Genomic DNA, 15,977 nt, shown 5'->3' on the forward strand with positions numbered 1-15,977 from the left:
TTTTGTTTTTGTTTTTCTATATTTCTGTTGGAAATTTCAAATAATAAAATTGTAAATTGAGAACAAACAAAGAAATATTTAACAATAAAAAGAGAAGATTTGAAAAGTTCTATTATTATTAAAGACAATAACGTCGTTCTTAATTTTTAAATTAATTAAGAAACTAATAAATCGCCGCAGATATTCATTTTTTGTTTTTGTTTTAAGGGTTTGAATTTTTAAACTTAGTTGTTGTGTTGTTGTGACTGTATTTTAGATTTTTTTATGATATTGGATTTTGCTTCTTTGTAGCAATCAAATTAAATTTTTTTGTTAAAAAAAAGAAAGGAATTTCCTTGGTTCCAGTGAATGTAACAACAAATAAATAATAAAGAAATAGATCTCGGCACAATCAATACGAAATTCAATTCAATTGCTTCTGTATTAAATGCGCAATCAGTCTTTTACACTCAAGTTTTATTTGTCTTTTTTTATATAATAAAAAAAAATTCCAACCACTTTCAATAATTACATAAACACACCGAAAAACATACTTGGCAGTTTAAATCGTTTAATATTACACCAGCGTAAGTTGAATTGAATTTGATGTTGAATGTTGGTCCTATTAAGAAGAAGTTTAATAAATAAAATTAAAACAAAACAAAAATAATTCTTATCGAGGTAAAATAATATATGGAAAGATCTGACTGAGTTCGTAAACAACTTGCTTTTGACGAAAACCTTCAATTGGGCCGAGGATAGCGAAAAATATTTTTCCAGGATCGTATAATATACTGTTACAGACGGCTATCATCTGTTATCGACAACGAATTTCAGAATAAACAGCAGACTCTGACTAATGCAAAAAACCGTTCAAAAAATTGAAGTAAAAGATTTGAAAATCAATCTCTTGAAAATATTTAGATATCAAATGAAGGAATAGATCCAATATAAACTGTTGATAAGCTTGCCGTCTGTGAAAGGTTGAACATGGGAACGTCAAGAAAATTTTCATATGATCGGAATGAAAACAAAAATATTTTTAAAAGAAATCAAAATTTACTTTTAGCTGGGCATTTCGTAACTGAATAACTCAATGAACTGTAATGTGCTTCTGCTCTGTGACTTCGATGGATAAGACAAATTCATTGAGAAATTACGAACCAAAATCACATGACGTACGCCTTTCGAAGATTGTAAGGGATTCGAATGCGTTTTAAGAGCCGGGAGCTTTTCGATATTTCGATAATAGGAAAACTCAAAACGTTTATATTCAGAAATGACGATGTAGGTTGCATTATACAGCCAACGACATTATGCCGGTTAGAAGCTGCAAAGGATTTTCAATCAAACGATCAATAGCTTTGACACGATTATTCTTCATAAAATTGTTGAACAATTTGTGACGTCGGTTTTTTTTTGTCGCAAAAAAAATTGGATGCATTGAGTTCATGATTGTTAAATAGCTAATGCTCAACGAAACATAAGTACATTAACGGTTTACATCATTAATAAAGGCAAATGTTTTTCTCTTCTTTTTTTTCTCTTTTTGTTCTTCCATGAATTTGATTTTTATAAGTTCTTTAACAACAGATCACAACATCTAAAAAATGTCAAAATATTTTCTTGTAGTAATTTTTCTTCTTTTTTTTTAAATATTTTGTTGTTTTTCTTTTCTTTTTTTATTCATTATACTTCGGCTATCAAAAATATATTGTTATATTTTCAAAGTTGATTCAGTTTTACTTTTGAATTTTTCAAACGTTTCTTGTGTGTCAAAAATCAAAGTTTTTTTTCTTCTTTTTTGCTTATCTCCGTGAAAATGTCGAAATTTTCATCGTTTTTTTTCTTCTTCTCATTATTATTTCTCTCAACTTCTTCATTTTGTGTGACTAAATTCAATTTAAATTTTTAAACCTAACTACTTAAACCCTAATTTCATTATTTTTTTCGGTTCTTTTTTTGTTTGTTTATGATTTTCCATTTTTTTTTTCATCTGATGTTGTTGACTAACTACACTCTAGTGAATATATCTCTAGAAAAACTCGCTACAAATTTCTGCTAGGGAGAGAGGTTGCAAAACACAGACCACATCTCACATAAACATTTTTTTTTCATTTCCGGTTCCATATCTCCTAACATGAAAAAAACATTATGGCAGGAGATTGAGAACGCAGGATTTTTTTTTCTTGTTTATTCTTCTGAAAATCTAGAGCACTACGGTTACTACGGTAAATTTCTAAATTTCTAAAAATCAGCTTTTTTTTCTTCTAATTCCATTATTATCTACGACTCATCTACTTGTTTTTTTAAATCTAATCTTTTCATCAATAACTTACGACCTAACGATTTTCTGTTTTTTTTTTCTTTTCTTTTCTTCTTCAATAACTTAACCCTAAAATATTTCCATCTATGGGCTGTTCACCATTCTCACAGATCAAGGAGATATTTTTATATAAATAAATCGAAGGTGGAAGCCCGCACCGCTAGTAAACCTTTAACTTAGTTGTAAAAAGTTGCAAGATAGAATTTGTATCTGGGAGGGGAGGGTGTATAACTTTTGATGTATGGGATGTTGATTTCTTTCTTTAGGATCATCTCCTCATTTTTGATAGAATTTCAATTTTCTCATTTCCATTAATTTTTTAGTGAAATAAATCCGTTTTTTTTCTTTTTCATGTGATGTAAGATAAATGTGTTGTGAACAAGTTGAAGGTTTACTGGCACGTCAAGAAGAGTGTTCTGCTTCTATTCTAATTTTTTTTCTTTCTTTCTTTTATTTTAATCCTTAGTGTCACTAATCATTTAAATATATATGACCTTATCAGCTAAAAAAAGACTTTCTTACTTATTTAGATCGCTTACGACTATGTTGTTTCATTTGTGAAAACAGGATTTTTTTTGCTTATATTCTTAAATTTTTTTTATTTTCTTTCATCTTTAAATTAGTTATACTAAACTTAACTTAGTCACTAATTTCACTTAAATGTATAAATTTCATATTGTTTAACACTATTTTCTCTTCTCATTTTTCTTTTTCTTTTCCTCTTCTATAACTTTCATTCAAATATGTTTTTTTTTTGTTTTTGAATATAAATTTCTTTTTACAAAACTAAGCAGCAACATCTAGATGCTGCATTCATTTTCATCTCATTACTAAATCTTCTTCTTCTTTTAACTTGCTTTCAAAAGCATCAATCTAATTGTATATATAAACTATCTTTTTTTCAGTTGACTTCTATTTTATTTGGTTTTCAATCTAAGCTTAGAAATTTACTTCGTTCGTTTTTGTATTTCTGAATTGAACAAAAAAGCAAAAAGTTTTCAAATCTAAAAAAAGAAAACGAAAAACGGGAAAGAAATAAATTCTCTTCAAATATATTAGGTTTTGACTCATAAATAAATTTTCCTTTACAATTTCTTCAATCACTCGCAATCGGCTCAAGAAAACAACAATTTGCAGAAGTATAGTTGCATGTAGTTGCATCTGAATGGTCGTCCTTTTAGGGTCATGAAAAATTGATTCAATAATCGATTGAAATAATGACCGACAAAGCACAACAGATCGGATTTGTCAGATCCATCTGCAGTCTATGTACATTGATCGCACTGATGTCTACTAACCATACCGGATGCATACATGCGCTCTGAAAACTATTTATTAGGACAATTGACCAGTTTTGAACCTTATCACAGACGGCAAGCATATCATTTCTAAGACTGAGAAAATAGTAACAGGTGACATAGCCGTCAGAAAAGTTTTTAAACAGAGAACAACCAATGCGGACGAGTAGATCGTTAAAAATTGGCTAATCGTGATCGTTTGGCGATAATAAAATTATCGAGGTATGAGGTATGGGAACGGGTAAATATTTCTCAGCCCATTCACTTTTGCTTCGTAATTGTACTGCGCTGAACGAAGTGAGTGTCTCATTATGCAGAGGTTATATTATCCTTGATATAAAATCACAAAACGTGAGCAAAATAAATTACTATTCCACCCGCAAGGGAAAATCGTTCTTTTCATCGACTTTCATCAACTTTCAACGGCCTTCACATTAGAAATGCATTACAGAATTCGGGGTAAAAGTGAAAAGTTACGTGTGCGTGTGTTTATTGACCACGGCTACGCCGCAGATCAACAAAGTTCACACAAAATCTGGATTTTTCCACTTTTTATCCCTTGTTATGTAAATGACTATTTCTTCCATATATCCGAGACACTAATGCATTGTTTCACGTCACAAGTTATTACACAGAAGTGCAAAAACTCAAACAAGAGCACTCAATTTCCTCACTATATAAAAAAAAATCCTCCGTTCATGCTTCACTAACATTTTCATCGTTTTTTTTTCTTTGCTGATAAACTGTACAACAAACTTGAACGATTTGGAAGAGACAATTTTTATTGTAATGAAATACTTCCCACGTCGTCTATGATGTATATGTTCCTTGATGAACCGAAACTATTTTAGTATTCGCTTGGCAAAATCTCTTCAGATAAATTCGACACAACAAAACAAATTCTGATTCACGAAATAAATTGTGAAACGAATGTAATTTCCATTCCAATTTAAAATGTCACATAATTCAGCTACCTCTAGAACATTTTGTAGTTTTAGTTAATTGGTTTTTTTTTATCTTTCTTTTTTGTATATAACTTTCGTACAACATTTTTATTTTGTCTCTCGTTTAAAGTTTGTTTTGTAAAATGTTTTGATGAAACCAGATTTTACCTATATATCGTATAACGTTTTATTACAGAATGATTTTTCTCAAAGTTATTTATTTGTGTTTTAAATTCATCGATTTGTTCATTTTATTTTGTTGGTGTGGTGAATCTGGTGCATTCTTTTGTTAAAGTTCGCCCATCTACGATTCACGTTTATTCAATTTCTTGAGCCTATGTCCTGCATTTACAAGCTTTTTTTTGCATTTAGATTGGTTTTCGTTACAAAATACAATTTAATATTTGCTACAGTCCTACAATAAGACCTAAATAAACTCGATCCGGTTTTGGATAGAAAAATATCCAGTCTATACTTGCCTCGAACTTTGCCGTCGTTTTCTAAATGTTCAATGAATAATTGATAAGAAATTTTCTTGAAATTCTAAAATTCCTATGAAGTCTTACTGCACTGATAGAATTTACAGCATGAGAAGCAATTCACGATTTCCTAACGATAACATTTTGCTATACGATGCTACAGCCTAGCAAAAACCCTCTTGTAGCACCGCACAGCAAATGATAATTTGTAATTTCAACGGCCTTTTATTTAAGAGCGTCAACCAATTCAAAACGAACAAAAGAGCTTTCTACTTTCAATACGTTAAAGTCAGTAGTTACTCCTGAGGAATGTTCTTGCAGTTGTGTGTGTGTGTGTGTTTACTGTGACTGCAAGTCAATTTTATGAATGAGAGTATGTACAAGAGCTTACATTTATTACGGTTGGAAGACTAACATTTTTTTTTGTTTGTTTGCATAAATTGTGAAGAAGTGATGAAATTTCGGAGAAAATATTCGGCTTCCCATTTGGCAAACCATTTCCTGTGTAAATTGAATATTGTGAATAAATAAAGGGAAATCGTACAGTAGTTGTGGTTATACACACCATTCCATTATCATCATTCGATTCATTGCAATTGTCGATCGTAATTCGCCGGCCTTACGTTCACAAAATTATAGGAAATGTCTAGCAACTGTAAATACGAATTGTGCATTTGTGGTTTGACGTGAAAAACACATCCCAGACAACCATCTACAAATCCAAAAAGAGTTTTCGGTTATACTGTACGAGCATTTAGGACACATACGGCACATAGATTTGTATTCAATACTGCACAACGTTCGAATACAGAAACGGCACAGGAATAATGGTATGTGCAGCACAATGAAAATTGGGATGTGGCTTCCAGTACGACCAGTGTTTTCCATGAGGATTTATCCAAAAAAAAATTAGGTGTGACGTCAGGGTAGAGCGTAAAATGATCCTTTCTAAATCTGACATGTTCAGAGATTTGAAGGGAGTTTCAATCGTATTAGTCAACGAGCCGCGCGAAAATTCAAATGGATGAAACGATTAACCGGAATCAACGAAAATGACAGATGAATTTGCGTAAATTTCTAAGTCTATGTACAATTGTTAGCGAAAAAAAAAGGGAAATCTTGGTGTTTGTTTTGTTTTTTTGTCTAATCCATGCCATTCCCACACGCTTTGCCATGGAAAACGTTGTCGTCTCTACCCTAAAAGACTATTATACATTTCTATACATTTGAAATTTCCTGTTGAATCAGAAAATGAAATAATAAAATTATCGAAAATTTGAATGCACGAACTTCTGTTTATTTCATTGCACATGTCCCAACAATATCGTTGATTAAATAAAAAAATTTAAAATTCTTTTCCATTTCGTCTGTATCCATAATCACTTTCCGTTCATGACATTCTTATTTGAAATAATTTTTTTCATTTTTTTTTCTTTTCTACTTTTAAATACTTTGCTATGCTTATTGGACACGTACAGTGTGTGTGTGTTGTGTGGCATCCTGTTCGTTCACTATCACCACAAAATCGTAGCGTAGTTCATAACAAAAGCGGTATCTCAATTTTGATAGAAAAAGGAAAGGAAGAGAGAGAACAAAAAAAAATTGAAAATTTCAAATTTGAAACATTCTAATAGATCTGTTTAAGTGTCAAACAGGTTAAATAATTCATCGAATTTTATGTACAAAAAAAACTGTTTTTTTTTGTGTTCTTTTTCCATATCTTAAAGAATTTGTTTTCCTTTTAGTGTCTAAGTGATAACCTAAATCCTTAAATCCTACAAAAAAATTTATTTTTTCCTAACTTTCAATAACTTAACACGGTAAAAGCTTTATCCTTATATAATTTAGAAGAAAAACAAAAAAATTTAAAAAATAAAACAAAAAAGACCTAACCTAACCTAATCACCGTCCATCTTTTCACATCCGACAATCTATATATTTACACACAGCGAGACTTGACTTTTTTTATTTCGTTTATCCATCTTTAATCCTAATTTTGTTGTTCTTAAGTTTACGACTTAATTTTAAGTTTTTTCTTCTTTTTTTTCATTTTAAATTAAACTAAAAAATAAATTAACTACTTAGACGCAAATCCACAGCGCAACATATGATTACTATTTTCTTTATTACTTCCATTTTTATTACAATCCAGCGCAAAATTTTCATCTCAATTTTGGCTGTTCAAATTTCGTATCCAATAATTTCTCTGTTCATCATTTCTTGTAATCATAAAGCCATTTCAATTGAAATTCTATGTACAAAACTAGTTTTTCAAATATACAACAAGCAACTAAAACCTCTCTTTCTTATTTAACCACTACAATTTGTTTTTGTTTTTTTTTTAATCTGCAACTATTTCTGATTTGCAGACACACGAAACGAATAAACAAAGAAAAAAATCTTTAAAGTATACGTACAATATTTTTGCATTTCTGTTCTTTCTTTCTTTCTTTCTAAAACTTCAATCCATTCTTCCTTCTTCTTTTCATCATTTTTCTTTTTCATTTGGAAATATACTTTCATCTATGGAAAACTTGTATTTATTTTCGTCCGATGTATCTTGGTAAAATTGAAGATACATTGAGTCACATTTTTCAACAAAAAAAAAATCTATCAACCTTTTAGAAACGGCAAACGTATATCGCAACAAAATTTTTTACATCGTTGATTTGTATAAACTGTCAGCTAGTGTTTGATACAAAATCTATCACTTCAATATTTCTATCTGCAATGTAAGAGAACACTAGTCTCAATCAATCAATCGCCTATTCTTGCCGTCGTTGTCGATAGCAGATGACTAGCCGTTTCTATGAGGTTGAAAAAGAAAACAACATCCGAGTGACATTGTCGCTTTAACAGTTCAACTCAAATAAATTATGCAGTCCAGTCCATACATTTTTGTCGTCGTGAATATTTATATGGCTAAAAATGTATTTAATTTTTTGTTTTGCTTTTTAAGTTTGTCACTTTTGAATTTTCTCGTCTCTCCTTTGTTGTTGTTGTTGGTTTGGTTGTTGTTATTGTTGTTGTGTGTTGCAGACAAAAAAAAGTTAATCTCATTCAGTCATTAATTATTTTCTCAGTTTTTCTTCTTTTTTTTAAATCGTCTTCTTGCGTTTTTCATACAATTATCTGAATTGGATGAGATGCATGAGGTATTTGGTATTCGAAACTGCAAGCAGAAAAAGGAAAGAAACAAAATCATTATTTGGGCGCTCTGTTAAGGGTGGGAGTGGGATTTTCAGAAAGACAATACTGAGTACTTTCAAGGATTTTCCTATCGTTTTCCACGGTTTTTCAGCGGATTTTTACTGATTCTGGATGGATTTCTTTTATGTAAACGACGTAGCGCGATGTTGTTCTTAAATCTATTACTTCTTTTGCTAGTGTTTGACACAAAATCTATTACTTCGTTTGCTTTAACATACGTTTTGAAAATACGACACGGTGTGTCTGAACCGATTTTAAGTGATAATTTTTGAAAAACGGATTTTTTTTTGATTTTGGACGCCACAAAAATCAGAATACAAAAAAATGTTTGTTTTGTGACACCAAACAATTATGCATTGCTGAATTCCACATACAAAATACTTTATTTTCATGATTTTTCAAAATCAGTCCGATGTGTTGACGATCTTTGACGAGAAGATGTAGGAAACGGTTCAAACACACATCTCTCAATTAGAGCACACCGGCATCAAAAACGAAGCTTTGATACTGAAACGCGTCGTTAGAGGTATTTTGTCTGAATCATATACTCCTGAGCATGGTGGATCGTAAGTTAATATTGAATTAAAATTCTTAGCCTTTACATAATACATCTTCAAAAAGCTTTTGTAATTCAATCAGCCACAACCAGAAAATGTTAATTTATCTCGAAGACAATAATCTCGAAGACAGGCCTTACAATACCAATAAACGAATCAGCAAATTCTTCCATGCATTCAACACGAATTTTCTATTAGTTCCATGTCAATGGTCGGAAATAAGTTTGAGATATAAAAACTGCCGGAATACACAAACTATAATAGAATTCTTCTATGACGATTCGGCAAACAGAGAGAAAGAGCTAAGAAAGCTATATTGTCATTTTCGTAAGCTGGAATCTCTAGTGCAAAATCTACAACATTATTCCTTCACATTGAATACGGATTGTTTACGAGCAAACATTTGATTTACTGGTTCGTGTTTTAAGCACAAAGAAAGTGTATGCCATGCATCTCGATGATGACAAACGTACCGACTATTTCAATATCCAATTCCATTCATTTTCATTTTCTTTACTAAATCTAAAACTCATCACCTAGCTCAGTCTTTGCAAATAGACATACGTGTACTCAGTACATGTGTATATGTACATATATGAGTGTGTATAAGCAGCTTTCTGCTTTACCACACCGAACAACCACTAAATATGCTTTCACAGCTCTTACGAAAGCTTTCATTAAATCCGTTGTATTTATTTGAAAATTGATTGTTATGTCAGTTCTACTCAGCTCAACGAGATGGATAACAATGTCAACTTTGACAACTTTGACGACTTTGACGGACAAATGAAGTTAATTTATTTCTGTACCCGACCGAAATAACAGCGCAATTTAATGCGAAAATAATTAAACGAAATGGAGGTTGGGGAGATAGAGAAACGTAAATAGATTTTCTTACCATTCCATGACCTATTTCGGTCCACCAGGATGTGAATACTGAGTGTAAGCTTCGTCTGGCGAAGCTGCAGTACTAGCCTGCTCTGAATCAGGCATTTGCATTGTTGGTATAATCGTTTGTGGATAGTACGGATATGGTGGACTTATGTACTGTAATGAGACAATCAATTATTCTCTTGGCCATGAACGTTGGTGAATCGAGTAAACTTACCGATGAGCCAATTTGCAACGCTGCCATAGGTGGCATCATATGTCCGTATGGTACAGCTCCAGCATCGCTACTCATAATCATCGACACGCCACGTGGTTGAACCTGTGATACACCTTCAGGTTTATATGCCTGGGTTAATTGAGCCATCTGCATATACTGAATCTGATGGCGACAGGAACATTGGTAAATTGTCTGAATCATACAATTGCATATGCAACAAATACCTGATCATCAACCTGAGCCATTGGTTGTGAAGTCATCATATAACCCGGAACTGCATATCCAGGCATTGCATAACTGCCCACTTGTGGTACATATCGTGGAAATGGTGTACCAAGCTGAGCGCCAACATTCATACTAACGCCATTTTGTGGAATAGCTGCGGTGTCGTAAGCAACTGGAATTCCCTGAAGGATCTGTTTCGTTGGTGGAAAAGAAAGAAAGAAAAAAACCGGTTCAAGGTTTTCGTTTTAGCGAAATAATGTCATGCTAATCAAAACAGTACATTTACTTCTGTCACATCTCGCCAAGCCCGACCATTCGGATCGGGACTCTTAAAGGCCTTTTTCTTTGAACCACCATCGGCAAATTTTACTAGCAATGGATCTTTAGCACCGGTTAATTGAGTACCGTTGAACATTTGGATAATTTGTTCACATTTCTCACGAGATTCCATTCGAGCGAAACCAACACCTAGATGACATAGTTTTCATTATTTTGTTATAGTCCAATAATTCTACAAAAGAAATAATCATTCACCTTTCGATTGCCCTTGCTGGTCGCGTAATATGCGAGTGGAAATGACTTGGCCATATTTAGATAAAAGATTTTCGAGATCGGTCTCTTTAAATGCTGTTGGTAAGTTGGCGATATACAGGTTGGTTGGGTCCTGTTCTTGTTGCTGCTTATTAGTTGTGAATATACGAAGAAAAAAACCCAAAATTAGTTTGATATTCAACAGCCAATTTGAAGTCAAAATTTTAGGATAAAGGACCGAGGAAAAATGTTTTCATTAGTAAGTTTGATTCGTTAAATAAATGATCATTATCGATAGCAATGACATGCGTACTTGATGTCCATGTAATTAAACGAAACGTATTATATAATGCACTGCACGGCATGTCACATTATATTTCCGATGCACAAACAACAAATTTATATATTCGAATGCCATGCGAATGCATATGCAATGTTATAGAATTCAAATATTGGAGATAAGATTGCAGTTTGTATCACATCATTACATTCCATCAAGCGACGCTTGACTGTGCACCATAATCGATAAATTTAACGAAAGAGTCAGGATTATTATAGGATAATTGGTATACATTGCTTCTTTCTTTCATTTCGTTACTGTAGGACGGTAAATAATTTTCACCCAATTTTCACGCATTGTGGTACGCTTCTTTTATCTTTGATCAATTTGTTTGATGATTAATTAAATTTGAAGGAGCAGAAGATAAATTCTAAGTAATTTGAATATGACGTTTCATGTAGTGTGTGTTTAACATTTGCAAAACTGTAAGTTACACAGTCTTGGTAATTGCGCTGCCACATTCTTTTTTTCTTTGAAGAAATTCTCTAGATTGTCTGATGGAAACGACACATCGGCATCGTAAAGGGATAAGTTTGGTACCAACGAGCGTTGCTACAGGATTATGTATTTAGCTGGTAAAAAATCTTCTCGTACAGTAAACTACTGCGGTACTTTTCGTACAGGATACTGCGATACTTTTTACTAAAAAATTGTTTATAATTTCAAAAGAGATTTTCAGTGACCGGTATAAACAAGTCCTTAGCGGTATAGTAGATTCTGTCTTGTTCACAGCTGTATAAAATATTAAGACATTCAATTGTCCGGAAACGCACCACAGTAATTTCATTATGTTTCAATTTCAAGTAAAATTTTCTTTTTCAATCATTTTAATGTAAAAACGACCAAAAAGCAAGTAACCAACTAGGATGTATTGTATATTAGTCGGTATCGCTCATTACGACTATATAAATAGTAATTTCCATGATTCGATTTTTTTTTAATTCAATCAGCTGAACACAAATTGGAATTGACGCACAATCGAGTAATAAAAAAATAATGAAAAAAAGAAATCCGTAGCGGATACACCAGAATGAACACAATCGTTACAATGTCGCAATGTTGTTGAAAGGGTCGAAATACGTTCGGCAAAGATGAGGTCATCAAATTTAGGGCCATTTATTATCAATCAATAGCATGTACAACCCGCATTTTAAAGGAATACGAAAAAATTAATTAGTTATTAAACGTTGTAGCGGCCATCAGGATATATCATTGATTCCCTCTTCTTCTGTTCGTTCATCAGTAATTTTGTTTCCCCATACAAAAAGAGAGATTTGTGATGAATGAAAAAAATTACAGAAGAAAATACGTCGATTTGAATTAATTAGAAATTCTAATTGTGTTTATTCGGTGATTCTAACAAAAGAATTCTGTGTTACTATTCTGTGGCTCATTTAAATAAATAGAAAGGAAGTCGAAATCAAAGAATTTATAATCAACATCCGACCAACATCAGCAGCATCAATATAAATTGGTCATACAGGACAACAGAGAATGTGTATATGAGTAGAAAAAAAAAATCGGATTCTATGTGATAGAAAAAAATCGCCTTCCCATCGTAATTGTTCCTTTTCACACTATATTTCTGCGAAAAAATATCCCATGTTCAGTGTTGAAAAGGCGACGTTGCATGATAATTAATCATTTTGCGGTAGACATGTAGAGCGTTAACATTAATAATATACGATTCAATTACGAGGAGCGATAATAATTTTTTAATTTTAATTGGTTTGTGTGTTGTGACGATTTATCAAATACAATCCGAATTAATTAAATCCTATTTCGGTAAAGACTGTAAGAATTGACGATAAGGTGATATCATCAACATCTAATTTGAAATCTGCGAGCATTGCAACATAAATTGTATTCAATATAATCATCAGTGTTTGCATTTGAGGATTTATTTCTTGTGGCATTAGAAGAACAAGGTGAAAGCAGCACAAATAAATTACGGAGAAGTTGATTGATTTTTAACTTAAAACTTGGGGAAGCAGTTAATTCTTTCATTTTCGACTTACGTCATTATGACAATTTAGATTCGTATGACAATATGGTAGGTACAGGCCCTGTACATACTACAGGGAGAGAAAAGTGAAATTCGACATGTTTTCTGATTTGGAAGTTGTTGTGGTTTGTAAATGATTATGTTCTTTTTGCGAGTTCGTGTCCAACAAAAATGTACTAAATGGTAATACTTACCAATGAAACTAATGTTGAAAATGTCACTTCTTGTGAGAAACTTATCGATCGAGGCATAGCCGAGGTCGGTAAAGACACAAGAAGTGCCATTTCCAGCATTTGTTCCATTGTCAGGTAAGGCACTTTACTCAAAAACTTGAGGTAAAGTTTCACCACGGTGAAATAAAATTAACTGTACCTCACGTTTTTGAGTTAACATTTTCATTATAACTAGTTTTAGGAACCTGTGGCATCAATTACAAACCACAACAACTTCCAAATCAGAAAACTGTCGTATTGAAATTCTTCTAAACCAAAGTATCCTAAATAGTTCCAGTTTCGCTATTCTTGTATCCGAAATATTTGTTTAATGTGACAAAAAAGGGGTGTGTTACTCGACCATTGATCTTGAGGTTACATAATTTGATCAACCATACCCATGATTTACGAAATATGATTTTCTTATTGAAATAAGAGACCACCATAGGCCACACTATTTAATTGCTATCAAAATGTTGATCGATTGAATAAGAAAAAGCCAAGTAATATTATCGGTAATCCCGCTGACGAGTCTAGAGAGAAGAAAAAGCGAAATGAGTTTGTCATCAAAATTCAATTGGTTATGATGTTGACATCGTAATGACACAGACATTCAGCAAATGAGTAAAAGTTTACAACGCATGTGATGATTCTATGTTATAAACACATAGATTCCGATATATATATCGATAAAATAGAAATTCAGAGAGTACATCAATTCCATATTGGTATCCATATTATCACTGAATGAAAAAAAAAAACAGTGAATCGTTCAAGTGTATTTGAATTTATATGTACACAGAAGTTGGCTATAAAAGAAAAGTAAGTAATATGTTAATCTCTGTTATCTATGTAAATGTATATATAGAGAGATATATATATTGATTAAACAAGTCTACCAAACTCTTCTAACTTAGTAAAATAGAATTCTCAATATAATTATGGCCGGCGTCATTTGTCTATGGTATATATAGTAGTACGTTTAATAATATTACATGTAAATATATGGAAAAAATTACTTGGATTTTATATTTTTCTATTGCTTAATAACTGTACAATAACTTGTAATATTGTTTTATATCTATCTATCTATCTATCCATCTACCTATCTAGAAGTTCGTTCATAATATAACAAATTAAAGAAAAAAATTGGTAATTCAACTAAGATTTGCAGACGCTTCAAAAGAAACCCAAAAGAAACTAGAATATTAAAATAAAGAAAATTAATTTCCATCGGCTGCACAATTTCGAAAAATTTCCCTTTATGCTTCAATGGAATTTGGTGTAGGTAGGAAATTTTCTTTAATTTGATAAAAAACAATTTCAACTATTTAATTTACACGGTTTGAATATATCACTCTATTCAAAATAATGATAAGGTAAAATGTGGGTAATTCACTCTATTATTATTATGGTTCTAGATGGCATTTTGTAATAACATGGTAAAATATAATATATGAAAAGTATAAAATCGAATTAGTTTTATAATTTGACTTTAATGTAAAGCACTACATGTATGCGAATGTGGGAATGTAAGTATAATTTGATAATTGTGTTATGAAAAGAGTGTGTGGTATTGTTGTGTATTATTATGCCGTGCAGCGTGGACTAATAAAGTTGATTTGGAAAATGGGAAAGGAATGTTTCACAACGCAGGCGAGAAAATAGTCATTTTCTCACTTCAGCTGAAACTTCGGGAGCCTTTGTTGTGAAAAAGATTGTGATATTTTTTAAATTGTATTTTATAGGGTGACTTGAGGTGGCACAGCTCTGCTCCAGAAGCAGTATTATGCTTATGACCCTCGCTATACTCTAACAACACCTTCGAAATGAAAATTTCAACTTTTCTTCACTCGGTGATCAAATAACTATATCTTTACTAATTCAGGGAATAACCATTTTTGTGACACAATCGTGACACAGAGCAAGAGCAGCATATAATTCTGCATACCGAATTCAAGTCTTTTCGTTGTAAACTGAATTTATTCGGGGCGAATATTTTAGGAAAAGAATTGTGCATGTTGTAAGCACGTCGCATTCGAAAATGGCACACCATGACTCAATTGTTTTGATCTCGCATCTAGATTGTTTTTTTTTATCGATTGAGGATGTTGACAATCAAAACAATATTATATGGAAACGACGAGATATAAAGTCACCGCATCACATTTATCTTTTATAGTCTTCGTCGCACATCTTCAAATTAACGAAAATAAACATCAGAAAAATTTACTAGAATTTGTTTTGCTCGTTGGCATCGCCTTTCGATATGCGCTTCATTTTAAGTAAATATCATAAAACATTCCACAAATTAGTTTGCGATTTAAATTTCATTCAGAAAAAAAAATTGCGGTTTTCCGATGCTTGCCTGTTGCAGTCTTATACAAATTTGAACGAACCGAGTGTTTATATTCAACGAAATACTTTCCGGTTGACTGATGTTTTGCAGAGCAATTGAAATGTTTCTAGGAATAAGAAATTCACTCTGGAAATTCAAATGATAAATAAGTAAAGAAAAATACTCGGAAAGAGATGTGCGGACATTTATCAAAATGCTTGCAAGCTCGTTTGTAAGATACATGGAGTATCTTTTACAGAATTTTAAAAGTGAGTGGATGAGTTGTTTTGCTGTACAACCTATTTAATATTAATTTGGAGCAATTCCACGCGAATGCTCCACCCGTACAATGTTCTTTGCTGCATAACAACGGAGCATGTTATTCGGAGATTATCATATCCTATTTACGAACTACAGCTTCAGTA

General features: G+C 32.0%; 1 protein-coding gene across 24 annotated transcripts in view; it reads right to left on the minus strand.

Moving 5' to 3' along the window:
* Nucleotides 1–312: 312 nt before the first annotated feature.
* LOC119073798 (protein alan shepard) overlaps nucleotides 313–15,977 on the minus strand; it is a 62,677-nt gene continuing 47,012 nt past the window's right edge. For 8 of the 24 annotated variants that reach the window (XM_037179537.1, XM_037179533.1, XM_037179534.1 and 5 more), the window contains 6 exons: nucleotides 10,661–10,805; nucleotides 10,407–10,594; nucleotides 10,126–10,317; nucleotides 9,902–10,063; nucleotides 9,692–9,840; nucleotides 8,128–8,198 (listed from right to left, as the gene is read on the minus strand). In XM_037179537.1, coding sequence (XP_037035432.1) covers nucleotides 9,703–9,840; nucleotides 9,902–10,063; nucleotides 10,126–10,317; nucleotides 10,407–10,594; nucleotides 10,661–10,805 — 825 coding nt within the window. In that variant the 3' untranslated portion in view covers nucleotides 8,128–8,198; nucleotides 9,692–9,702. Of the gene's footprint in view, nucleotides 8,199–9,691; nucleotides 9,841–9,901; nucleotides 10,064–10,125; nucleotides 10,318–10,406; nucleotides 10,595–10,660; nucleotides 10,806–15,977 lie in introns of all 24 variants that reach the window. The other 16 variants (XM_037179538.1, XM_037179548.1, XM_037179547.1 and 13 more) reach the window with 6 other exon arrangements.

This window comes from Bradysia coprophila, unplaced genomic scaffold (assembly GCF_014529535.1).
Source record: "Bradysia coprophila strain Holo2 unplaced genomic scaffold, BU_Bcop_v1 contig_138, whole genome shotgun sequence".
NCBI classification, from domain to species: Eukaryota; Metazoa; Arthropoda; class Insecta; order Diptera; family Sciaridae; genus Bradysia; species Bradysia coprophila.